At 32.8% G+C, this 27,597-nt stretch overlaps 1 protein-coding gene across 5 annotated transcripts in view; it reads left to right on the plus strand.

Moving 5' to 3' along the window:
- The window catches only part of JMJD1C (jumonji domain containing 1C), a 279,683-nt gene that overhangs the window by 74,649 nt on the left and 177,437 nt on the right, over positions 1-27,597 (plus strand). The window contains exon 2 of one of the 5 annotated variants that reach the window (XM_054572727.1): positions 11,377-11,424. The exons of 3 other annotated variants lie outside the window; for them this stretch is intronic. In XM_054572727.1, coding sequence (XP_054428702.1) covers positions 11,407-11,424 — 18 coding nt within the window. In that variant the 5' untranslated portion in view covers positions 11,377-11,406. Of the gene's footprint in view, positions 1-11,376; positions 11,427-27,597 lie in introns of those variants that run through there. One more of the 5 variants, XM_054572728.1, reaches the window with a different exon arrangement.

Genomic DNA, 27,597 nt, shown 5'->3' on the forward strand with positions numbered 1-27,597 from the left:
TGTCCTCTTTTTCACCTGGCTACTTTTAAGATTTTCTCTTTACCAGGGACTTACAAGCAGTTTGGTTGTATGATTGACTTTGGTGTCATTTCATGTTTGTTGAGATTGAGTTTAATTGAGATTCTTTGATCTGCAAGTTTGGTTTTTATCCAATTAGTAAAACATTTGGTCTTAGGTTTTAAAATTGTTTTTCTCCCCTAGTTTTCTCATTCACCAAATCTAATTATTATTATACATATGTTTTTCAGCTATAAGTTGTCCCACAACTCAGTGATGCTCTTCTCATTTTTTGTCAGCCTTTTCCTTCTCTACCCTAATTTCATATCAATTCTGTTGCTTAATCTTAAATTCCACTAATATTTTCTTTGGTAATATCACATGTGCTCTTAGTCCATCTGGTGTATTTTTCATCTTAGATATCATTGTTTTCATCTTCAGAATTTCAGTTTGAGTTTGTTATCTTAAAAAATACCTTCCAGGTCCATTCTTACAGTGTTCGATCTTTTAATAACTTTTTGAACATGTGGAATGTCATAATTAGCTGTTTAAATCTCCTTGTTTACTAATTGTTTAAAAAAATCTGTCATTTGTGTCCCTTTGGGTTGTTTTTGATTGAATATTTTTTTTCCTCATTAAGGGTCATAAATCCTGCTTCTTTGGATGCCTGGTAACTTTTCTTTGAATGGCAGACACTGTTAATGTTAACTTGTCACGTAGTAGAGTTTTTTGTATTACTATAAATATTTGACTTTATTCTGGGATGCAGTCAAGTTTCTTGAAGATAGCTTCATTTGCTGGGAGGGTCTTGTTTTTAAGATTTTTAAGTTGCAGCCAGAGCAGCTTTTAGTCTAAGGCTAATTATTCTCCATTACACACCCTTCCAAGTACTCTCTTGATGCCTTGTGAATTATGAGGTCAATCACTTCTAACTGTTAAGAAGCGGATCTAGTTCAGGATCTTGTGAGCTGTGGAAATTTCTCTCTCTAATTCTTTCAGGTGTTTCCCCCTCCCCTACCTTTAATTTCTTAAAACACATGGGTTGACTTTGTTATATCTAGCCTGGTAAGGCCGCCAAGTGAGTGTATTGCTTGACCTTTCAACCTCAGGGCACAGTAGCTGACAGTGTTTTGTTTGTCTAGCTCTATCTTTTTAGTCCTTGGCTTTAAAAAACCCAAACTAAAAACCCCAGTAAATACAGAAGTAAAAAAATTTTGAAGTATTGTTTTTACAAATGAATATCACTTTTACAACATCATAAAGTCACATAAGTTGAACCATAGTAACTAGGGGACCCTATATTTGTTTACATATGTCCTTTAGGTGGATACAGCTTTTATATTTTGTAATTCAGTACCTGGCAGTTTATGATACATAAGTACATAAAAAATATTGAGTGGTTTTAGCATGGCTTTAAAAAATATTACGTACACAGACTTTCCCTTGCATCAAAGAAAAATAAAAGTCTTATGGTTTTCCTTTTTGTAATACCTTCAGTGCTAGTCCTAATTTGGATGTTATACATGGCATCCCAATTTGGATGGCAGTGAAAAATCTTGAAGAGATTTCTGAACAACCATTTGTACTTAAGTGTTAAAGGGAGATTAATTTGGAAACTGTGTGCTGTATGGATTACATGTTTTGTTAGGATGCATGTTACAGGTATTCTTCAGTATGGTCATTTTCAAAATGTGATCCCCAGACCAGTAGCATCAGTATTATCTGAGAACTTATTATCCCTTTGTGATAGTAATAGTCTTGGAAAATATTTAACATATTCCCAAATCTTGGGTTTCCTTAGCTTATATGAAGGTTATTACAGCAAAATTATCATTTAATTGTTGGGTTCATTGAAAAGTAAAAACTTGGTAATGGAAAAAAATACAATAGAAAATAATGTAAAAGGAAAAATAAAAACTTGTCTATATTACACAGGAAAATGATGTGATCCTAACTTGACAGTACCTGGCTTCTTTCAGTTGTCTTGCTGAAGGATTGGATTGTTTAAAACTTAATGATAGTTTCAGTAGAAGTAAGTTCTCTGTTCTTCATTGTCTGGAAGGAAACAATTTATATCTATAATATGATGGAAGTAACTTAGTATATGGCATAATCACAGATAGGGTTTTATGATCTATTTATGAGGGGACCCAGAAAAAAACAATTTATTTATAAAAAATTTTGTGTGTATTCTTACATGTTTAAACTTAAGTCACCTTCAAAGTATTCTCTATTTGATGCAATACACCCATTGAGACTTTTTTTCCATTGCTCAAAACAGTTTTTTAACTCATAGATTTTGATGCCTTTTACTGCTGTTTTTTGTTTCACTTCTTCCACATTGGCAAAATGTTTCCCTTAGAGCACTTTTTTCATCTTGGGAAACAAACAAAAAAGTTGCTTGTGGTGAGATGGAGTGAATAAAGGGGGGCGGGGGCACAGGGATCATGCCATGCTGGTTTTGGTCAAAAACTGCGGAACATTCAGCGAGGTGTGGGCAGGTGCACTTGTAAATCACGCATTATAAAATGGGCAACATAAAATGGGCAAACGTGTTCAAAGAGCCGTCAAAAGAAATTCACTGAAGTTGAATGAAGCTTCTCATAACAACTTCAGCTGCTACACTGATACAGATGGGTTCCTTACCTAGCGGAGTAAGCCTGTACTACAAAGGGCCCACCCTCCAGAATATAAGTCCAGGTTTTTTGGGGGTCCCCCCTCATATTTCATAGTAGCTTTAACATTTTTAAATGAGAGAAGATTCCTATTACATGAAAATGTTGACATTAAGTTATTTTTAAAAAGCTTTAAATAGTTACTTGATCATTTAAATTTTGCAAAGTGTTTTAATAAAAGATTTAGAACGTTCATAATTAGGAGGCTTATATAAAATGGCACCTTTTTAATATTTATCATCACTTTATAGCCATGATTTTTATATCAAAAATTTGACAGAAGTTCTAATGTTTAATACATAGAGTGGTGCCTTGAAAGGGAAGAGTACTTTAACTTTTAAATTTAGCTTTAACATTTCTGTTCTTAAAAAATGGAATGCCCAATAAAGCAGTACCTTATCTATATATCAGTATGTACATTGAATGAAAATACTTCTTGTAATATTGAACTATAATTCTTTGGGAATCTATTGCATTTCATTACTTCTTTTAATATTTGATCAAGTTCCCAGAGATGTAATGTATTCAAGATGATTTGGGTCAAAATATTTTTCAAAGTATGTGACATTAGTCTCTGTAACCGTAGAAAAATCTGAATGTTCCTATGATAAGTTTAGTTTTATCAATATATCTTATAAACTAACTCAGTTGTCTACTAATATAAATTAGTTGCAAACTGAATCACTCTAAGTGGACTTCTATTACAGTATTCATACTTTAAAACAATTGTACCTGTAAACATTTATGTTAAAATTTCATTTGAGTATATTGTACTTTTTTGGAGGAAAATTTAAAAATCAATTATGTATGTTTAACAAATGAAAGGAAGACACACACACACACACACACACCCCACCCCCCCGACATAAACAATTTTAAAGTGCAAATAGAATTTTATAATCATTTTAAATGTATAAATTCTATGAAGAGATAGGGTTGACTTTGCTACAATTTAATACAAAGCTAAGGTTGTGTGTCATTACTTATATAAAATAGTCTTTGTTTAGCTTCTTATAGCACTAGGAGAATTGTATAGTTCCATTGATTGGTTCCATGCAATGGAAATCTGACCTTTAGCAGATGTTTGAGAAATTGCCAGCACAGCACGATCAGCCAACTAGACAGTTTTCCCCTTGTTATTTGACAGACCTTTAGCGGTTAGGAATAAGCCAAAGAAATTTTAAACTGTTTTTCATATAGCAAAAGTTTCCTAATACTAATAACACTTTGGAAAATATTGACAATATAAGGTAGATTATTTTTCCCAAATCATGGATTGCATTTTAAGTAATTTTTAAATGTTTACTTATTTAAAAAAAAAAACAAACCAAGAAAATCCTACTTGGGTGAATATTTTGTTATTTAGGATATTTTTTATTATGAAATTGACATTAAGAGTAACATACGTTATTTTTTGCCTAGGTCATAGTTTTCCTTCTGTAGGTTAAACATTGCAGGTGTCATTTATTTTTGTATTCTTATGTAAGTAATTTTAGAAATAAAGACATTTTATATAGGTTAAATTTATCACAGAGAAGTTGTCCTATCTGGAAATCCTATCTAGGAGCAGATGCTGCACTAATGTGTGCTAAAGTCGTTCTCTGAAGGACAGTATTTTTTAGAGGATATAAGAGGTTCAGCTGTGTAGTTGTGGGAGTGCAGCATGAACACTCTAAACACTGTTTTCTTCAGCTTCATCGATTGAGAGTACAGGAAGGAGGAGAAGGAGCGCCTTAATGTTTGAGAATCAAGTGATGAATTCATAGTACCACTAGTTGGGAGACTGGATCTTCTGCTGCAGGTGCTGCTGTTGCATAGGGCATTGCAGTCACTTTACATTGTGTCAAATGTGGAGTTTTTAGAAAAATTTCATTTTAAGGAAAGTTTAAAAAATATAGTCTTACATACTTCCATTTTATGGTTTTATAAGTTACATATTACATAGGTTTATATACTGAATTCTTTTAAATAAAGGATTATGATTTGTAGTAAATTCTGGTATGCATTTATCATTAATTTATATTTAAACTTAGTAATTGCACTATTGGATTTCTATTTCTATATTTAAACTTAATAATTGCACTATTGTCATTTCATTAATTTTGGGTGTGTGAAAATGCTAATTGTGCCACTTAGTGATGTTATTACTGGTAAATGATACCCAGTTGAATTAGATAATTCATTTGGTTATATTTAAAAGTTTTTGCATGTTTAGAATAAATCCTACTTTTCCTGAAACATTTGGCAGAAGTGTGACCATGTATAGTAAGAGAATTTAAGATTAGTAGATAAATATATTTAGGTTTATGGGCTGGAGAACATGATATGTAAACACATCTAAAATATGCACATGTTTTTCTAGTATAATTCTTGGATATTTATTTATATATTAAAAATAATAGGGATTTTAAAAGATTAAAACATTAAGATATAATTCTCTTCTACATAAAAGAATATGGAACTCTTATTCTTTAATGTCTTTCTCTGTTTTTAAATAGAAATTCAAGACACTTTCTAAATATATTCAAATTGAACTGCTACAAGCAAGTACGTATAAAATGAGAATTTTGTGTACAAAAGTCAGTAATTACCTTTAAAAATTGGACATGGAAATTATTTGCCTGTCTTTACATTTTCCTGTTTGCTTCTAATCTGGCATGAAATAATCCTGGTCCAAAGGTATTGTGTGCTTTATGAAAACTACCTGGTTACATTTCTGTGGGAAACAACTTTACTTTGTCAGCATTCTTATGTAGGAGGAAAGTAATCGACTAGTTACAGCTACAAAGTTTCACAATGAAGAATTCAGAGTACTAGTCATTATGCCTTACCCAAAGTTTTTTTTTCTTTAAATCTCCAGATAACTTTTAATAAATTTATCTCCTGACTTTTCAGTTCATAAGGAACAAAACTGAGGCAGGTGTATGTATTAGTAGTTTTATTTTTATATTTCCTAATTAGTTCATATTTAGTTGGAATTTTAATTTGTGTTTCATTGATGGGTTATTTGTTGAGTATCTTTTCATATGCTTATTGGCTATTTGGATATATATCATTTTTGTTGAAGTGCATGATCAAATCATATGCCCACTTAAAAAATTGGATTGTCTTTTTCTTTTTGATTAATAGAAAGTCTGAGGTCTTTTATATTCTGGATAGAAGTCATTGACAGCAGGATTTGGGACTAGAGTGAGCCAAGTGTGACACCTAGCATGCAGTTTTAAGGTGGCATCCACCTGACTGTAGGGTTGAGTTCCCTCTGTTTTGGATTGTGTTTTTCCAGAGCATTCCTGTGGTTCACTTTCTAATTCAGAACTCCATTCAAATGTTGCCTCATTAGAAAGACTATAATATCTAAAGTAACAGTATTCTATTATCCTATATTATCCTAGACAACTCTGTTTTTCCTCAAAGCACTTACCAATTAACATGTACTTACGCATATATGATTTCTTATTTTTGGTTTATTATCCTCTGAAAGCAAATATGCTTCATCAGAGTTGGAGCTGTTTTTTGTCCCCTGCGGTCTACCCAGTAACTAGAGCAGTGTGTTGTATGTAATAAGTTCTCAATAAATATTTGTCAAATATTAATAATACAGTGAAGTAGGAAGGAGCAAGTATACAAAAAAAAAGATGAGCATCTTTATTTTAGACATGCTGTCTATAGGGGGAGAATAATAGTACAGCTAAAAGACAGAACTAGGTCAGGGATCCGCAAACATTTTCTGTAAAGGATCAAATAGTAAAATAAACATTTTATATTTTGTGGATCTTACAGACTATGCCACAGTTGCTCACCTTTCATCATAGTAAGAAAGCTTTCATGGACAATGCATAAATTAGTGAGGGTGGCTGTGTTTCAATAAAAGTTTATATGCAAAAACAGGTGGATTGGCTTGTATGCTGTATTTTGCTGATTCCTGGACTAGGTAATGGAGAGCTATAAATGTGAGACTTAGAAGCGTAATCTTGATTCAGAAATTAGTCATGATATGGAAAGAAGAAAATGTTCTAAGAAAATAAGTACATCAGTAGTAGGTACGCTGAAAAAAAAGGTGATATGAGGCAGAGAAAATAGTTTGAAACATTTAGGCTTATATAGGGCTTACTACATGTGAGGCACTATATTGAATTATTTATATATGTTAATTCATTTAATCCTCACAACAATCATATAAGATAGATACTGTTAATAACCTCTTTGCACAGATTAAGGAAAATGAAGCATAGAAAAATTAAATAATTTCCCAAGTTCACACTGCTGTTAAGTTGTGGAACAGTATTTGAACGTTGACTGCTCCTTATCAATGCTGTTGTAGTACCTCTCATAAGGTAGGTAAAAGCTGAGCTATGATACTGGCAGTGAAAAGTATAGGGCAGTAGAATGAAGTAGGGCCTGATTGTGAAGACAGGCCTGAAATGTAGGTGAAGGAGAATGATTGGGGGAAAAATTCCTGAGGATTGCAACAAGAAGACTGAAAATATTATTTCTGTTATATAAGGAATATGAGAAGGAGAGCTCATTAGGGAAAGGTGATGTGTTTTGTGCATTGTTTGAGATAAGGTTGAAACAGTATTGCATGGAGCTGTGTCATTGAGCACAAACAACAAAAAGTTGGATGAGAGTGTATTTAGAGATGCAAATCTCAGAGTTATTATCATTATTTCAACATATTTTGAGCAGCTGCTTCATACCAGACTTGTTCTTCATGTGGCCCTTGATACTTAGAGTGGTCTCCACATTGACAAATAACCATCAACTTCTTAATTCTTCACTTTTTATTTTCTTCACTAACATTAACTTCTCTCTACAACTATTAGCTTATGATAGACTGAGTTGAGATTTTAAAAAGATGTGAAGATGTGTTTATTTAGGAGAAATCCATAGTTGTTGAGCAGTGGATGTTTTTTGCTCATCCAAGTTCATTTATCTAGTAAGTTTCCCTGCACAAAAGCCATAAAGTACATGTGGTTAAATTGGTGCCTAGGTGAAATAACATGTTATGTGTCATTTTGGGGTCATTTGTAAATGGTTAAAATATTTTAAATTAGGTATACCTGGCACCTGCTACTCATTAGTTTCTCAGATAGATGCTTGATAATGCTTCCAGGCATTCATGAAGGGGCTGTGAGACCTTTGAATGTTGCCAGAGGATAAAAGATTTTTTAAAATAAATATTAATTTTAATAAAATTATATAACCATGCTTGGAGTGTTTTATCATAAATGTAAGTAAATTTCACATCTTGTATGTATTCTTATACAAAGTTTTCTATGTGATCTATTCTTTTCATTGATGGCCTGCTGTGTTCGAGGTACTATGTTCAGCATCCCAGACATGGTTACATCCTCTTAGAACTTTCTGTCCACGGTGTTTTTGTATGTAACAAGGTTTCAGTAACAAGTGGTTCCTTGGTGACCATGCTTTTGAAATGCTGATGATACTTGAGCGTATTCTAAAATTAATGCATGGTAGAAAGACAAAACATTAAAACAGACATATTTTTAAAGCAAAGGGGAAGGGAAGGAGAAAGAGAGAGAAACAAAATTAAAAATTATGTTTCCAAAATAATAAAGAATAGATAAAAATGTAAAAGCTAGATACACTGACATCATACCATATGTACTTACAGTATATTTTAGTTTTGGTTAGATGGATACCTGATGTATATATTATCATGACTATATAAACAATATTTTTGGTTGCCTACTTTGTATATGTTGACTTTTAATTTCTTGGGAAAAATATGTATATTTTGAAGTTAACATTGTCTTACATTTCCTCCCTTTATTTAATTTTCTGCGGACTTGTCACAGATTTAATCAGATACTCCCCAAGTTATGTAAAATCGTTTAGCACACTCAAGTATGTATATTAAGTATCCTGTCAACTTTATCTTCTTTATGTAATCTTTCCTGGGACTTTTATGTGTGAAAACTGTAGAGTCTAGACCTTCTGTGGTCTTGCTTTGCCATCATTCTGATGATTCTCTTTCCTTTTTTATTGAACTCTTTCCCTGGATTCCATGTTTTGGTCTATTCTCTTGTATTATTGGTAGATTACATCCTCCAGTAATTTCTTTAAAATGGACTTCCTTCGTAGACACTTTCTGATGCTTGTTCATCTGAAAGTATTTGTATTCTGCCCTCAAACTTGACTTCTATCTGACTGGATATAGATTTCTGGGTTAGAGATAAGAAATGATATTTCCTGAGAATTTTGAAAGTATTGGTCTAATGTCTTCCAGATTCTGGTGTTGCTTTTGAAAAATCATGTAATTCTGTTTTTTGATCTTTCATGTGAAAGAAGCATGTGGGATCTTCTCTTTCGTTTGTGCTTGGGAATTTCAAAATGAGATTGTTAGGTGTACATCTCTTTTTATCCATGTGCTTAACACTTGTGACAAGTTGCTTTTCAGTTTGCAAACTTTTGAGTTTAAGTTCTGGGAAATTTTTTTGAAATGTTTCTTCAGTTCCCTCAATTTTATATTCTTTTTCTCTTTTTTGGATCTTTTGTACTGGGATATGGAACAGTGCTGGTCCTTTTTTTATTTTTCTCTCTCTTAGCTTCTTTTTGTTCTCAGTAGTGGGAAAATTTTTTTAACTTCATATTCTAAACTTTTATTGCATTTTTCATTTTTGCTATTAAAGTTTAACTTAATAAAACTTTTTTTTTGTTTTCCAAATGATTAATTTTTGGTAGCCTCCTATTCCTGTTTTGATTGTTATATTTCTCTTATTGAGAATATTATTAGTTTTTTGGTATGTTTTCTTCTTTCTTCAGAGTCTTGTTTTCTTTGTGTATTTTCTCTGTGTATTATTTAGTCTATTTTATATCTGGTGTTTCACTACAGGAAATATCTGATGGTTCTGACTACTATATTTAAAAGCACATTGAACCCTGACTGGTATGGCTCAGTTGGTTAAGCATCCTCCCACAAAGTCACTGGTTCAATTCCTTGTCAGGGTACATACCTAGGTTGTGGTTAGGTCCCTGTTTGGGCTCATGGGAGAGGCAGCCAATTGATGTTTCTCTCCTCTTTCTCCTTCCCTTCCCCTTTGCCTTAAAAATAATTAATTAATTAATTAATTAATTAATTTTTAAAAATGTAAAAGCGCACTGGGAACTCTGAGCACATGGACAGGGTTTGTTGACTATAGTCTTGTCTGTTTTGAGATCCTGCCATTTCCTTGGGGAACACCTAATGCCTGTGTATTTAGATGTCTTTTATCTTAAACTGGTCAGATTTCCCAAAGGAATCTGCTAGTCTTTTCCTTGGCTCTCAGAGTTACACCCATTGGGGTAAAAGTACACTGGGAGTGGGAGGGGAGTGTTCGTTCTCAACAAATTCCATTATGTAAACTTTGACTTAATCCTCCTGTTTCAGTAGTAGTGTCTGCCTTTCAGTTTTTACTTTATTATGCCCCTTGACTTAGAGACCCTCTGATAACCTTTTCTAGTGGGGGAGGGGACACTTTTTCTGCCAAAGTGGGAGACACTTGTGAGGCTAGAGACAGGGAGAGATTTGTGAGTCTAGCTCCTGCTTAAAACAGACTAGTCTCATTTTTCCTATTAGCCCTACTTGCCTCTCAGCCAGTTTTTGCATCTTTGGGGAGTCTCTGTTGTAAATTGGAGTGTTTATTAGCTTTGCCAAATTCTAGCTTTAGATGAATCTTTTACTGCACGAAGTCAGCTACCACCGCTGTTGCTGTTGTTTTAATATTAGTTTATTTTGCCCAATTTTCTAATGATTTGGAATCTGCATCTTATCCAACATGTTAAATTATTTTCTTAATATTGAATCCTGTTGAGTCTATCTGGATATCTTGATTAAAGTATGAGGTTAGAGATTACTTTTGAAAGATTCAATCAGTTTTACTTTAGTTCTTGGTTAATACTATAAATTATAGTTGTTTACCCAGATGTGACTACCTAGTGTGCTGTATTATTAATCAGAATATACTTTTCATTTTATTCCTAAAAATATTTTCAGATCTTTCCCCATAATATAATTTTAAAAACCTAGTGTTATTAGTTCCCTGGCTGATATGGCTCTGTAGGCTGTGAACTGAAAGGTCACAGGTTTGATTCCCAGTCAGGGCACATGCCTGGGTTGTGGGCCAGGTCCCCAGTTAGGGGTGTGCAAGGGGCAATGGATACCTCTTGCACATCGGTGTTTCTCTCCCTCTCATTCTCCCTCCCTTCCCCTCTCTCTAAAAATAAATAAAATCTAAAAAAAAATCTAGTGTATTAGTTATACCAACCTACCTAAAAAGAAATTTATTGATAAAGAAAAAGTTTAGGACTACTTTTAGTGAAATAAAATTAGCTCTTGGTGTAACCTTTTTCTTTTGTAGTGTTTACAGGCCATCTTGCAAATACTAGTTTTTGTATATTTAGGTATAGACTGTCATAAATGGATTGTCAAGAGCCTTTTAAACTTGATTTATATTTCTTTGGTACATAGTTTTCTAAAAAATATTTTTCCTCATTTCCAGAATCAGTGTATTTTAGAAACCACTTTTCCTTTCTTAAGATGTTTTACAGATTAATTTGAGATGCATGCCTAGTTAGGGCCTGTGATTATTTAGGCTCTGTAGACAAAAACTGAATTAAAAGGTGTCTGGGTATTCTCTTACTGTCTTCTTTTCTCATTTCAACTTCATTTGCTTTATAACTATGTTTCTTCTACCTTTTCCAGTTTTCTACTCAATTCTCCTTGGTGGAGAAGATGGATGCAAAAGAGGAGGTGTGAGTAGTTCTTTATTCTCTCTGCATCTGTTAACATTACATCATCTTTCCCATGCAATATTCTTGTTTCTTCTTAGTTCATCCTCTTACATTTATGCAGCCAGGGGCTTTTGTATTATTTATAAAGTTTAGTTTATTCTGGCAATATTCTTAGAAGGTTTATGATATTAATTTGTAAATATTCTTAGTTACATATCCCTTCTTCCCTATGTCCTTTTAAAATCTGACATCAGACAACTGTATAGCCATATCGTTTTCACTCACTCATTACCTTTATTTATTCAGTTCACTCACATTTATTAAGTTCCTGGGGAATAAAATATTGATAAGATATTACTTTTACTATTAAGTTTATACTTTCATAGGGAATATCTCCTCCCATTTCTCATTAGAATTATCTACATCTATACAATTAAAAACTAACTTTTGCTTTCTTGGTCTCCCATCCACTTTATTGAATAGTATTTTCTTTTGCAGCTATATGCGGTATTATAAATGTAAACTTAGGTTTGCGTTTTGGCCCTGCCAAATTAGCGATATTGGATAAATCAGTCTTTCTGGGTCTTTGGTTCTCACCTATAAAAAGTACCAAATACCTACTTTATTAATTTCTGTTGAGAGAATTTAAATGTTAAAATTGAATTGAGAGAATGTACATACATGTATTATATAAACTTATTAAATTCAAAAGCTGTATGATGGTATTTTATAAGGGTTGCTATCTAACTATTTATTGCAAGTCTTTTGAAATAAGATTTACATATCCCTGGGAGCAAGAACTGTATCATATTGATCCTTCTCCATTGCAACTGGTAAATAGCAATGACTTATACTTTTGGGTTGAATTTCCTAAGAAATGGACTTAAAACAAGTGTTAACATAGTAGACATTTCTTCTCACTGCTATGTTCTGCATCTGTGTCACTTTAAAGTTTAATGTTAAGAAAACATTCTCCATATTGCCAATTTCTATGATATATTTATAAATATTATTGCTTCTCATTCTCCTTCCCAAATTACGTTATCACCTTTGGTTGGGTTCATAGATTTCTGGATGCCTTCTATATCTGCTACTCAGTTATCTGTCATCTTTATCAGTTTCCGAAAGATCAGTTATACAGACACATTATTATATTCCAATAGCAAATTTCATTTTTCTTGTTTTTTTCATGTGAAGAGATCATTTTTACCTCTTTAAGTCAAAATATCAAATATACCTTAAAAGTTAGTATGGTTTATACATTGGATTATAAAAAACCAAGATTGAAAATATTAGTATGTCTGTTCTTGTTCTCCCTCCTACCCTTTCTCATTTTAGAATGAGGTTGACCTATTTCTCTGATGCCTTTTAAAAATTAAATTTGTTGTTTTCTGAGTAATTGCATCTTATGTGCCGTTCCTCTTTATAACATTTTAATACAGCGCAATCTTGATCATGGTGACAAATCTCTAGCCAAACATATTCTCTATATATGAAGTACATCATACTTTCAGGTGAAGGAAAAAAAGAAAGCCAACATATGTCAGTTACTTTATTGAGTTCTTTTCTTACATTATGTTTTTCTTGCAACAATGCTTTGAAGTGTTGATTGCCTCTCTCTTACTAATTTGAAGACTGAGGCTCAAAGAAATTTTATGATTCATGGTCTCAGCATTCTAGCTCCAGAGAATGTGCTCTTTGTACTGTAGTACATGACCTGGAAGGTAATGATGTAGAATATTGAATACCATTCTTTAATATATTCCTTGGAATCACTTATATAACTTGATCGTCTGAATTTAAAGATCTTCATTGTCTTAGATGATATAATTCTTAGTACCCTTTATTCATTGTTGGTCTTACTGAATTGATACTTGTATAGAATGTACTTTGGATGCATATTTGTGAAGTTTTAAAAAGTTCATACAGTTTGGATAAGTAATGTACATTTGAGAGTAGTAGGACAACTTATATTAGCGTGGGGCAGTCCGTTGGGTTTTCTGTTGACAATACTTCCAGCTTTCTGACACTGACTTTTTTTCTTTAAAGAGTTAAAGCCGGGCTCAGAGATTGCTGTTTTTTTTCTTTTCTCTTGACATTGCTTTAGGTTTCAAACATTATTTTATTCCTATTTTTAATGATTGCAATTAAATTCTATCTTATACTTCTCTTCTTCCATGAGAGTAGAATGAGCATGGTAAGTATGTTATAGAACAGGAAGAAAACCATGGTCTCCATCTGTAGAATAAGAGACTAAGGTTTGTAGTGGGATCAGAAGAGTGAAGAAAAATGGCTAGGGCCTTGTCAACCAGCGTTGGTTCAGACTTAATCTAGTTGCATGGGAAGCTAATAGAAAGCTTGAAAGTAAGGGGAAAATTTAATATCCTTTTTGAGGTTTTCATGTTGTATCTTATTCCACAACAAATGGAAGATTCTAAAATGTACCAATTAAATTGCTGAAATGTAAATTAAATAGTGAGAATATAACAGAAGTCTAATTTATAGTGTGGTCACTGTGTGGTTATAGAAAAACATAGAGATTCTTCCCAGTTTACAGCTGGAGCTCTTGAAAGCTATTTTATACTTAGGGGCACCATGATGGAGTTAAGTCCTGAAGTCTTGGATTTGTCACATCCACCTTTTTTATCCTGATGGGAATAGGTCGTTCGATATTCCTAAAACTTTTTTTTAGATAAGTTTCATGCATACAGTCACAATTTTATTTATTTGCTCTGTACAAAGGACAAGACAGTTTTTTAAAAGACAAGAGGGAAGGAAAATATATTTTAACAGAAATGTTAAAAGTAGTTTTTGAATCTACCCTGTTACTTTTTTATCATTGTTAATTTTAATAGTAATTTATTACTCGGTTTTTTAAAATTAAGGATTCTAAGTTATTAGTATTTTAAAATCAATTAGTTTTATTTTCATTTGTTTCTTGAGAGTTCATCTACCTCAGATGTTATCATTAAGAGAGGGAGAGAGAGCCTTTTCTCCTCTATTAAGGGAGGGAGGAAAAGCTAATTTTAGAGGATAGTATTTTTATATATTCTATTTTTGTTCTGGTGGTAGTTTTACCTGAAATATAAATAAATTATTTGAATTTACTATAAAAATAAAAGAGGATTATGCAACTGTTAAAAATGAATATATGGAGTATTTCATAGATTTTCTCAATAACTTTGAATGTTATTTCTGATTCCACAGATTAAATTCCATTAGCTGAGGATGTGTTTGCACAAATAACACATCTACCTAAAAAGCCTATCACATGAAAAGTTTCAGTATCAATGAGTAGAGATTTTACTTTATACCTCAATGTAATTATGATTTATGGCCCTGTGGTTGTACAGCATCATCTATGTCTTTTTAAAATTTATTTATTTTAGAGAGAAACATCAATTTGTTGTTCCACTCTTTTATGCATTTATTGATTGATTCTTGTATGTGCCCTGACCCCGGGGATCAAACCCACAACCTTGGCATATTGGCCCAGCACTCTCACCAACTTAGCTACCTGGCCAGGCCACATCATCTGTGTCTTAAGAATGATAATACAATGGATTTAGAGATATTTGGTAAGAATACAGAAGGTTGTTCTCTATGAGAAACTTGCTCCGATGCACTTTTAGATAAGCTCTTTAACTTCAAAGTTCATTTATTGAAATCTTGAGGCTTAGGAAAATTTCTTTAATTAACTAAAGGGTATTATTGTTCAAGATAAATATATTTGCATAATCTTAAATATTATATAAATATTTTTATTCATTATTACTAGTAATTTTCCAAACTTGAAAATAATGTACACCTATGCATATTTTAATCATTGCTTTACATAATTTTCTTGTCTTATATATGTAGTATCATTGTGTAAAGATGACAGATTACAAACAATTCCTAGTTTTAATTGTTTTTATTTACGTGATGAAATGAGAGTATTCATGACACAATCAACACAGTTTAGGGAAATAGTGGGCACTCCATATGGGATTTTTGTTTTTGTTTTTGTTTTTCTTTAAAGACAATATAACATTTGCTTTAATGTCGCTGCTCTGATAAATCTTGACTTGACTGATTTGTTTTTTTAATCTTCAAGTTTTGACAGACTTTTATAGCCTGCCAAACCCCTCTTTCACACCCCTCTTCTACTATTATATAGTAATTTAAACCATTCTTAGCTGTCTCAGTCTGAGTTTACCACGTAAGACTAGGAAATGGGTTAAAGGAAGAATAACTGAGATGAAGAGAAAGATCATTATTTAAAGGTAATTTTTCATTAATTTTTGTATTTTTTATTTTTAATAATATATTTTCCACAAGGCAGCACAGACTGACAAAAATAGTAAACCTCTTCCCTTTGGCTGTTATTATGTAATCATAATATCTAACATTTCCAGAAATTTCCAGAATGTTTGCTCTGTCTCAGTCACTGTTTTAAGTGGTTTACACATTGTCAACCCATGGTCCTTGGCGTCAATTCAGTGCCAACAGGAATTGCCAATTAGGAGTGCAGTGAAGATGGAAACTTAAAATCAGTGCAAAACTGCTCAATTGTGATAGAGCAAGGCTGTGAAAACAGCATCTCTGAGGCAGCCTTGGGGTTAGGCGGCCCTCGGCCAGGCCTCTCTGCGCTAAGTAGCTCTGCTCTGCTCCTCACTGGTCTGCTCTGCTCTGCTCTGTACAGGTCTGCTTTGTGCTGTGCTGGTCTGCTCTGTTCTGCTCTGGTGAGACATCTTTGGTACTTCAGTTCAGCCAGGGATATGAATTCTTTAGTCTTTGGTGGAAAGGGAAAGTGTACTCTTAGAGCCAGAGGAGAGCTGGTTATATGGACAGAAGTTCCCACCCCTCGCCCCTGATTGGTCTGTCCTCATGCAAATGAGGACTCCAAATCCTAGCAGTTTTTTGTTTTGTTTTTGTTTTTTAAATAGGTGAGGAATCTTTATTATTTCAATACAAAAGGTTAGAGAGAACCATGACATTGTCAGTATCAACAGCATTGCTCTATTTCTCAGGGTGAAAGATATAAAATTAGCCATAAATAGGACATTTGATGATAATAAATTAATTTGATAAAAGAGAGGTGGTCTGTAGATCTGAACAGGAAGAGGTGGTACCTGAGCACTGTGAAGACTATCACGTGCACTGACTGGCAATAACTATGTATGTAAGCATCTCTCCTTTATTCTGTACTCATTTTTTTTCATTGATAAATTTCTGGATCTCAAATGGGCCCTTGAATTATATAATACATTTCTAATCAAGTTGATGTTTTTTAAATCCTCACCCAAGGATATTTTTTATTGATTAGAGGCAGAAAGAGTGATCAGTGCCCTAGCTGGGGATCAAACCTGCAACCTAGGTGTTTGTCCTGATCAGGAATTGAATCTGCAACCTTTAGTTGTATGGGACCACACTCCAACCACCTGAGCCACTTGGCAGGGACAGGACCCACTCTACTCTTGACTGCATTTAACCACGTAGGTTGTACACATGCGATTATAGGGACCCCCCATTCTCACAGTCTTTAAAGAAATTGGAACCAAATTGTGCAATGGAGACATTTAATGGCTTCTCTGTCCCCCTTATTCTATTAGCATTTGATAGCAGCCTTAACTATTTTAAACCTTTTTTATTGAATTTATTGGGGTACAGATTTCAAGTGCGTGGTTTTAATGTTTGTATTTAAAAAAAACTTTAGTGTTATTTTTAAAGTATGTATGTTTACTCTTGGAAAATTTAGGAAACAAAATTAGCACACAACCCTTGGATAATTTTTATTAGCATATTTGCAAATTGCTTTTCTATGTTTTTTTTTTTTTTGTATCTTATAGTAGAATTGTAGTATAATAATACAACAGTGAAAAATTGCAGGTCCTGTGTTGGGCTTAGTGATGGTCAAGCCAGAATATGAAAGGGTGACTGGAAACATAGTAAGTGGTGTTCCAGGAGTACAGTGTTTGAAATTAAGGTTAATGAAAAACTATAACTGGGGGAGGGGAAAGGAGTGGTTGAGGTACGAGGGATGATCAAGGAGAGAGTGCTCTTTGCATTGAGGAATAAAGAGCATTCTAATTCATCTCTAAGCTCAATAGTGTAAGGGAAATGGGAAGGAAAACAGTCGTAACTTTAGAGCGTTCAGCAAAAAACTGTGCCTTTGAAGATCTATGTTTTATTTAAAGGAAGAAAGCAAAGGATACAGAATTCTGAGAAGTTGAGGATATAGTGGATTTTTGCTGGTGTTATTCCAGAGATCATTATAATAGATTTTCAGGAGCTGCATTTGAAAATGTATAGGGCAAAATTAATGTTCAAGAAGAGCCAAGAAGTCTTGATTGGTGTGGTTCAGTGGGTTGGACATCCTCCTGCAAAGCATAAGGTTGCCGGTTCAATTCCCTGTCAGGGCACGTGCATGGGTTGTGGGCCAGATTCTCGGTTGGTAGAATTGGAAGTCTTTTTATAATGGTCTTATTTTTCATATATACTTGTAATTAGTTGTGCTACATTTCAGTCTTAGCAATAGGAGATAATGCAACAAAGGATTTATGTTTTACCAAAAGAAGGAAGAGCAAGGAACTTTTGAATGGGGATCAGGTTAGTGGAGAGAACCTGTGTATTGGATAGCTAAAATAGCTCAGTGATTAGGTAGTTTTAATTAAAAAGTTAATAACACAGGCTTATGTAAAATATCTGTAAAAATAGAACCACAAAGAAATGTAGTGGAAGGCATCCTAGACTCCTCTTCAGTGTTCCCATTTTCAGTTTTAGTCCCAGCCCTGTTATGTAATGAACCTTTGGAATTTAGCCTCTGTGATATCAGTTTTCTAATACGTTAAAATAATACCCATTTTTTTTCCTTTGTAAGATTATGTTAAATGTAGGATGAGCAAAGTATTATAAATGAAATGTATTATGCATTTATAAAGTTTCCACTGAGTATAAAACAGTGGGAAATTTAACAGTAAATAATGAATCAGCCTTTATCTGTAATCAAAAGGTAAATAAAATTTCCAACTACACTTGACTCTTGAATGACATGGGTTTAAACTGCTCAGGTCCATTCATACATGGATTTTTCCCAATGAGTACAAATGTATTTTCCTTATGATTTTCTTATTAACATTTTCTTTTCTCTACACCATTATAAGGGGAGAGCAGTGAGGGGAAAAGGGGACAATTGTAATTGAACAACAAAAAAATTTAAAAACACATTATTAAATGCATATAACATATATATGTGTTAATTGACTGTTTATATTATTAGTAAGACTTCCAGTCAGCAGTAGATCATTAGTAGTTAAGTTTTTTGGGAATCAAAAAGATTGGGTTGGCCAAAAAGTTTGTTTGTTTTTTCCGTAAGATGACTCTAGTAATGCCTAGTTGTCTTAAACCTCATTTGAAACAACTTTGTTAGATTGTATTGTGACAGCTAACATGCATTCTTTAAAAAAAATCAAAATTGGTGAATTTTTGTGTAGCATTTTAGTATTGAAGATAGAAGAAAATAAGGAACATTTTTGGCATATTATGCATCATTATTTCAAGAAAGGTAAGAACACAACTGAAAGGCAAAAAAGGATTTGTGCAGTGTGTGGAGAAGATGCTGTGACTGATCAAACGTGTCAAGTGGTTTTGCAAAGTTTCATGCTGGAGATTTCTCACTGGATGATGCTCTATGGTCAGGTAGACCAGTTGAAGTTGATAGTGATCAGATCAAGACATTAACTGAGAACAGGCAACCATTATCCCATGGGGGAGATAGCTGACATACTCAAAATATCCAAATCAATAAAGTTATTTGTGAAAATGAAAATTGTATCTTTTATTTTATGGAAAAAAAACCCACATGAACTTTTTGCCAACCCAGTGCCTGCATTTTTGACTGTGTGAGGCCTCAAGGGAAGCTGGGGTTGGTGCCCCTAACCCCTGTCCAAGGGTCAACAGTATTTTTTTTTTGAAAAGTTTACCGGAAAGCTTCATTACTTTGATGACTAAAGTAAGTGTTGGTTTAGCTTTTGAAAATAATATACCCTAATTTTTTTTCCTGGTTGTTTATTAATTGATTTAAAAATATCTTTATTGAAATATAATTTTTATGCAATAAAATTTACCTACTTTCAGTGTACATTTTGACAGAAATGCTTTCTCATATCACTTTGCCTTAAGTCTTCACTTCTGTCTTCGAGTTTCTTTTCTGTCACAATAGTTTGGATTTTTCTAGGATTTAACATAAACAGAATCATACAATATGTAGTCTTGTGCCTTCATTTTCTTAGTTTTTGTTTGAGATTCACTTATGTATAAATCAGTAATTCATTTCTTTACTACTGAATAGTATTCTGTTGTATGGCTATATTACATTTGGTCATTTATTGACCAGTGGATAGACAAATATTTAAATTATTTTTATGTCTTCACAATTACAAATAATACTCCTCCGGACATGTGGGTGCAAATCTTTGTGTGGACATATCTTTAGTGGGTACATGAAGTAGAATTGCTGAATTTTATGGCAAGTATGCAGGATAACATTTTAATGTCCAGAATTTTGGACATAGTACCTTGGATTTATTTGTGTTTATGTTGGAGCAGAAGGATCTTTTATGGAAGATTATGGATCCACCACTCACTCTACTTCCTTGTGAAGATAGATGGTGGTTCATTAAAACACATGCTGTGGTTAACTCAACCCTGCTCTCTACTTGGTGGATTTTTTTGTTACACTCTAATGCCAAAAATCCCCTCTCCAAGTTCCAGCAAACTCTCTAATCTTTATCCAAGTCCAACTGCAAGAGAAAATCATGTCATATTCCTTAAATTATACTCTATTCATTCTTCCAGATAGTCTAAACCTACACTTTCGAGGATGATAGCCACTAGCCACATGTGTGACTATTTAGCATTGCAATGTAGCTAGTCTGAATATACATGTAAAGGAACATGTGATTTTGAGGACTCAGTATAAATAAAGGAAGGTAAAATATTTCATTAATAATTTTTTGTTGATTGCAAATTTAAGTGGTATTTTTGCTGAAAAGTAGTTTCAAAATTATATCGTAAAATTTACCTAGTTCTCTTTACTTTTTAAATGTAGCTCATAGAAAATTTAAGTGATACGTATGGTCACATTAGTAGCTTTTGTTGTTTTTCTTGAACAACACTCCTTTAAATTTACCTTGAGGTGAATTCATAGATCGAGTATCTATACTTTATTATTTAAGCACATAATAGAAACTGAAACTCAAGTGTATATAGGCCACATTGTAGGACTGCATATTAAATGACTATATTTATTGTGTGAATTGTTGCAGTGCAATTAATGACTTGTCTTTATATCTCATAGTAAATACTGTCTTATTTAATTCAGTATCTTCTGCTTTGGCGTCTAGAAAGTTTACCCCCTTTTACAACTATGAGTGACATTTGATATGAATTTGTATGCTCAATCAGACCTCTGGATTTATTGGGAAACACACAATTGAGAATATATACAAATATTCCAACATATCTTACAGTCTAAGAAAATATATAACTTTTCATTGATTTTGAATAGAATTCAGTGTGATGTATCTTTTTGGGAAGATCTGTTTTTAATTTCTATTTAGCACTGTCTTGGGAAACTTCAGAGAGCAAAAATAATGGTGGAAGACGTTTATAGGATAGCCTGCCATATTCTCAGATAATACAGACTTAATTAATTTTTAATAGAATAGACTTGTATGCTAGTGTCAAGTGTGAAATCTGTAATTACAGAAACCATAATATTAATTTATTTTTAGTGTATATATATTACATATATATCCCTTCATTTTTAACCCCTCAAATGACAGCTTACTACACAGAAGATTATGTAATTTTTAAATAAAAAGATTTAGAAAGAAAAGTACTGTGCCAGTTTGTATGATGTAGAAGTGTCAGTATAAATTGTTTTGGTTAAAATCTTTAAATTTACTTCTAAATAAGTTCCATTAAATTACTAAGGGAAGATAACACATGAATTATTAAAAATAATTATCCTAATTTAGTGTTTTATTATACAGGTAAATCTGAACTTCTGAATTGCTAAATATGTGGATACAAAAACTGTCAAATATCTTTTTATAAAAATAAAGAAAAAGACATTTGAATTACAGAATGAGTTAAAGCTGCTCTTTCTAATATGTTAGCCGCCAACTACATGTGGCTAGTCCAAGTTGAGATGCGCTGTAACTGTAAAATACAAACTAGATTTTAAAGACTTAGTATGAGTAAAAGAATCTATAGTACCTCAATTTTAAAATATTTATTATTGGAATTATAATATTTTAAATATAGTCCCTTAAAATATATTTTAAAATTCTACCTGTTTCTTTTTTTTTTAATTTATTTTTTCATCCTCATCTGAGGACATGCTTTTTGAGAGGGGAAGGGAGGTAGAGAGGAAGGGAGAGAAACATCAATGCAAGAGAGAAACATCAATTGGTTGCCTCCTGTATGCCCATGGCTGGGGACTGAACCCTCAACCCAGGCATGAACTGTGACTGGGAATTGAACTCGCCATCTTCTGGTTTACTGGAGGGCACTACAATGAACTGAGACATATTGGTCAGGGCTCCAGCTGTTTTTTATTTTTCTTTTTCAATGTGACTACTTGAAAGTTTAATATTTTAATTAAAACCCAATTCAAAAAAAAATACTCAGGTGTAATGCAAATGAAGGCAAAGAAAAAGGAGCAGAGAACAAAAAATTGGGAAAACCAGAACACTGTTAGTAAATTGATATGTTCAACCACATTAATAATTGCAGTAAATGTTAATAGTGTTACCACACTTCAATTAAAAGGCAGAGGTTGTCAGAACAGATAAAAAACAAAGGTGAGACCCAACTATATGTGGTCCACAAGAAATTTGCTTTAAACATAAAGACACAGATATGTTGAAAGTAATGAACAAAGAAGGATCACTGTGCAAAGATTAGGTACTGGACAGCTGATGTGGCTAAAGTACTCTCCAAGAAAGAGTATTATCAGAGAAAAAGTGGGACAATTTTGATATGAAAGTGACAAATCTGTGCATCTCAACAGCCTCACAATACATGAAGCAAAATTTATACAATTACAGAAGTCACATATAGACAATTTCACAGTAATCATTGTTTTTAATACCCTTTGCTTAGCAGCTGGTACAATATACCGCATAAAAAAGCAAAGATATCGAAGATCTGGAGAACACTATTTCATTGATATTTATAGAACACCACACCCCATGCTGCATAATACACATTCTTTTCAAGTGCATGTAGTGTGTTTATCAAAAGATAGCATATGCTGGCCCATGAAACAATTCTAAATAAATTTAAAAGGCTGGAAATAATACATTTGTTCTTGGACCACAATAACATTAAGTTAGATATCTGTAATAGTACGGTGTCTAGGGAAGAAACACCAAATGTTTGGATATTAATACACTTTTGGACAGTATTTGTGGGTAAAAGAGAAACAACAAGGAAAATTAGAATTCATTTAAAACTGAATGATAATAAAATACAGCAAATCAGAGTGTGGATTTATCTTCAGGAGGGTTTAGAGAGAAATAGTATGGATTTAAATGCTATTTAGAAAGAAGAAAAATAAAATCAGTGACCTAAGGTTTTCTGTTAAGAGATAAGAAGAAGAGCAAATAAAACTCCAAATAAGGACAGTGCAGGAAATAAAGATAACAGTAGATTAATGAAATAGAAAATAAAAAGGAAGAAATGAACAGAACTATATTGAGATACTAATTTTTGCTTTGTTTCTAATTTGCCTATCCTCCCAAATTGATAACATACCCATTTGGTGAGCCTGTAGAGGAATAGGCACTCTAAAACGTTGCCTATTGGAATACTAAATATTGAAACCTTCTATAATGGGGAATTTGGCAATATATAGTTAAGTTACGTATTCATTCTTTGATTTAGAAAATCTCTTAGGAATATATCTCAAATATACATTGGTATAAATACAAAATGACATATGACAAGCCTGCATTCATTGCAGCACTAATTTGTTTGGGGTTTTTAATTGAATAAATTTGAGCATTAACATGGTGTAAATTTTAAGATGTAAAATGTGTTATTTAATAAGTTTATGTATTACAATATGATTGCCAATGTAACAATACTTATCACATTAAATAATTATAGTGCAGTATTACTGTCTGTATTAGTTATAATATACATTAGATTTCTGTGACTTATTTACTGTTCATTGCAAATTTGTACCCGTAAACACCATTACTCTTATCTACCCTCTACTCCCTAATTCCTTGGCAACCACTATTTTACTCTTATTTTTTAAAAGGTTTAACTTTTTTAGAATCCACATAAAAATGATATTATACATTTCTGTGTCTGACTTAATCTCACTTAGCATAATGTCTCCTACCATATGGTTGCAAATGGAAGGCTATCCTGGCCTTTTTCATGGCTGAATAATATTCATTCCACTGTGTATATGTACCACATCTTTTTATCTGTTCGTTGATGAGGATTTGGGTTGTTTATATTTCTTGGCTATTGTGAATAAGCAACACCATTTATAATAGCAAAAGACTGAAACCGCCCAAATATCCCTCAGTAGGATTCTGGCTCTGTAGCTCAGTTGGTCAGAGTGTCATCCCCAATATGCCAGGGTTGTGGGTTCCATCCCTAGTCTGGGCACACATGCAAGAATCAACTAGTGAAGCCATGGACAAGTAGAGCAACAGCTCTCTCTCTCTCTCTCTCTCTCTCCCCCTCTCTCTCTCTCAAATCAAAAAGTATTTTTTAAAAAAAGAAATCAGTTATACAATTGAGTATTATAATACAATTGAATATTACATAGGTGTAAAGCAAATAAGGAATGTCTTCCATGCCATGGTCTTGATATGATTATTTTGAAGTAAAAATAATAAGATACAGGAAATCCATAAAGTATATTTTTCTCTAACAAAATATAGTTGTGTGTATATAACTTTTTTACTTCTATTTTTTTAACCTAGGAATTAACCAAACACTAATCAACTACAGGAAATGGGGATAGAAGAAATAGCTAGAGTTCTGTTAATATAGCTAACTTGTTTTCTAGGTGTTACTTTGAAACCATTTAAATGTTTTATGTAACTCTAAAACAAGTTTTATCATTAAAAAAAAGAAACCTAAAAGTGAAAGCAAAATGAAGCAAGCCAAAGTGGTATGATCATAGAAAAAACTATTATTATAAGTGGCTTTAAAAAGCAGTAATTTGATTATACATGCCTAGTTTATAACCTGAGAACAAAAGAGCAATATAAAAACTGTAAATGGTTTTCATTAATCCTAGTGTTGGTATTGTTATTCCCAAACTATTGTGTATATATTGTGCAACAAAGCAAATTAACTTAATTATATTGGTGTCATTGTGTTACAAAATCAATGCAGTTAAAAAAAAAACACTAGAAATTTTATTTGGAAGTATCAGCATAAAATCATAATAGACTCTGACCATTATAAAAGACCTAAAGTGACCAACTCAGAAGAAATGAGCACTTCTAGAACCCAGATTATCTCTGAATGCTGTTTCCAATTGAAGTGTACTGGGGTTCCTTGGATATATGGTTGATTTCAGGTCTGGGGTAGGAGATGGATATGATGATCATGTTATACCATTTTGTTACACTAGAAATAAGGAAGCTATTAAAGACTGCTCAGGTCATGTCTGAAAGACTTAGAAACCAACTGAAAAGTTTCTCACTGGCCAAGGATGGTAAAATTTGACAGCAATAAGAATAACAACTGCAGTGATTTGAAGCATACTGCATTTATTTAAATTGATTCCTCTAAAAAAACAAACATTGTTTACCATTCTGAAAGTTAGGATACCAACTCATTATTTTAAGAACTCATAAAAATCAAACATTTATTCTTCCTTTTCTAACCTACCACTTGGAAACCAAAGATTTGGTGAGTGGAATTTCACTTAATAGACATTTCAGATGGTAAACGATGAAGGAATGATAAAATAACACTATTTTGTAGCTCTCAGTGAAGTACTGGATTTAGGCAGAGTTCCTCCTTGGCTGTTATTATCACAGAAAGATATAAGGCAATACACATATGCTCCTTAATGATGAATACAGTACCATGTATAAAGTTGTCTTCTCTATCAATTCTGAATTTGACTAAGACTCTAGAGTCAAACATAGAAAATGCAAGGACAGAAGGGCATATTTTAAAACGCCTGAGGTGGATAGTCAGCCAAATACAGATAATTGAAGACTGGCATAAATGACCCGATTTCTTTTAAAAAAAATAATTTAAAAAAATTTTTTCAATTGCAGTTGACATACAATATTATATTAGTTTCAGGTATACATCCCCATGATTGGAAACTTATACAACTTATGAAGTGATTACTCTGATAAATCTAGTGCACATCTGACACCTTATAAAGTATTACAGTATTATTGACTATATTCCCTGTGCTGTATTTTACATCCCTGTGACTGTTCTGTAACTACCAATTTGTCCTTCTTAATCCCTTTGCCTTTTTCACTCAGTCTCCAATCCCTCTCCCATTTGGCAACCATCAAAATGTTCTATGAGTCTGTTTCTGTTCTGCTTGTGTGTTTATTTTTTTAGATTCCACATATGCATGAAATCATCTGGCATTTGTCTTTCTCTCTCTGACTTATTTCGCTCAGCACAACACCCTCTATGTCCATCCATGTTCTTGCAAGTGGCCAGATTTTCATTCCTTTTTTTATGGCTGAGTCATATTCCACTATATATATGTACTACTTCTTCATTATTTATATTTCATCTGTTGTAAATAATACTGCAATAAGTAGTACACGAATGCATATGTCTGTTTGATGTAGTGTTTTGGTTTTCTTCAAATAAATACCCAGAGGAGGAATTGCTGGGTCCTTCTTTGTCTCTTATTATATATAGCCTTTGTTTTAAGGTCTATTTTGTATGGTATAGGTATTGCTACCCCAGCTTTTTGTATGTTTGTTTCTATTTTCATGAAATACCTTTTTCCATCTCTTTGCTTTCAATGTGTGTTTATCATTCCAGCTGAAGTGAGTTATAGACAGCATATAGAAGGGCCTTGTTTTGTTATACAGCTGCCACTGTATTATCTTTTCAGTGGACTATTTAAATTGAAATTAATTTTTGACAGCTCCTGGGAAGAGGCTGAAGAGGTGGAGGGACTGAGCAGAACAGGAGAAAAAAGAGGAAGAACTCCTGAACACAGACAACAGCGTAATGATTGTGGTTGGGAAGGGGGTAGGTGGTGAAAGAGGATATGGGGAAGATAAATGGTGATAGAAAAATAAATAAAGTAATTGTTGATAGATATGTATGTATTGATAATTTATTATTCATTTTTAATCTTTTTTTCCTTAAAGAAGATGCTTTAACATTTATTTAGCTTTTTCTTATCTGGGTAGCTCTTTATATGTCTTTTGATACTAAATGGTAGCTTTGCTGGGTAGAGTAATCTTGGTTTTAGGTCCTTGCTTTTCTTCACTTTGAATACACTTGATTTCTTTAACAAAAAAAAAAAAATTACAGGAGAATAAGAGAAGGTATAGAACCAGTAGATAAAAAGAGATGTGAGACTTGTGTCAACCAGTTGCAAAATGTGGAACTTATTTGGATCTTAATTTTAACAAACCAAAAAGAAAAAAAAAAACAAATACCATTGTGAGGAACTTGAATGTTGGCTGATAATGCATAATTTTGCAGAATAATTTTTTAATAGAAACAAGATTTGCCATGAGGTGAAAATTGTTTAATGGGCACATGGGAATCCATTATGTCATTGTGTCTATAATGAAAAATTCAAAATGAAAAAAGAGCAATTAGATTTCTCAAAATAGCTTTCATATATCCAAAACCAGAGTAAGTGATCTAGTGTACTAAATCATTGAAGAATTATTTATGAATTTTAAGTATTTGTAGCTTTTACTCTCCTGGGGTGAAGAGCCAATTATTGAAAGATGATGCTAGTAAATAATGGTAAAGTTTCATTTGCAGGACTTTGTGGTTATTTATTCAATTCAAGCATTTTAGCCCCAGCTAGTGTGTCTCAGTGGATTGAGTTCTGGCCTGCAAACCAAAGGGTCACTGGTTCGATTCCCAGTCAGGGCACATGCCTGGGTTGCAGGCCAGGTCTCCAGCAGGGCGGGCATGCAAGAAGCAACCACACATT

The sequence above is a fragment of the Pteronotus mesoamericanus genome, unplaced genomic scaffold, assembly GCF_021234165.1.
Source record: "Pteronotus mesoamericanus isolate MK-2021 breed Mesoamerican mustached bat unplaced genomic scaffold, CSHL_Meso_final contig_24, whole genome shotgun sequence".
Taxonomy (NCBI): domain Eukaryota; kingdom Metazoa; phylum Chordata; class Mammalia; order Chiroptera; family Mormoopidae; genus Pteronotus; species Pteronotus mesoamericanus.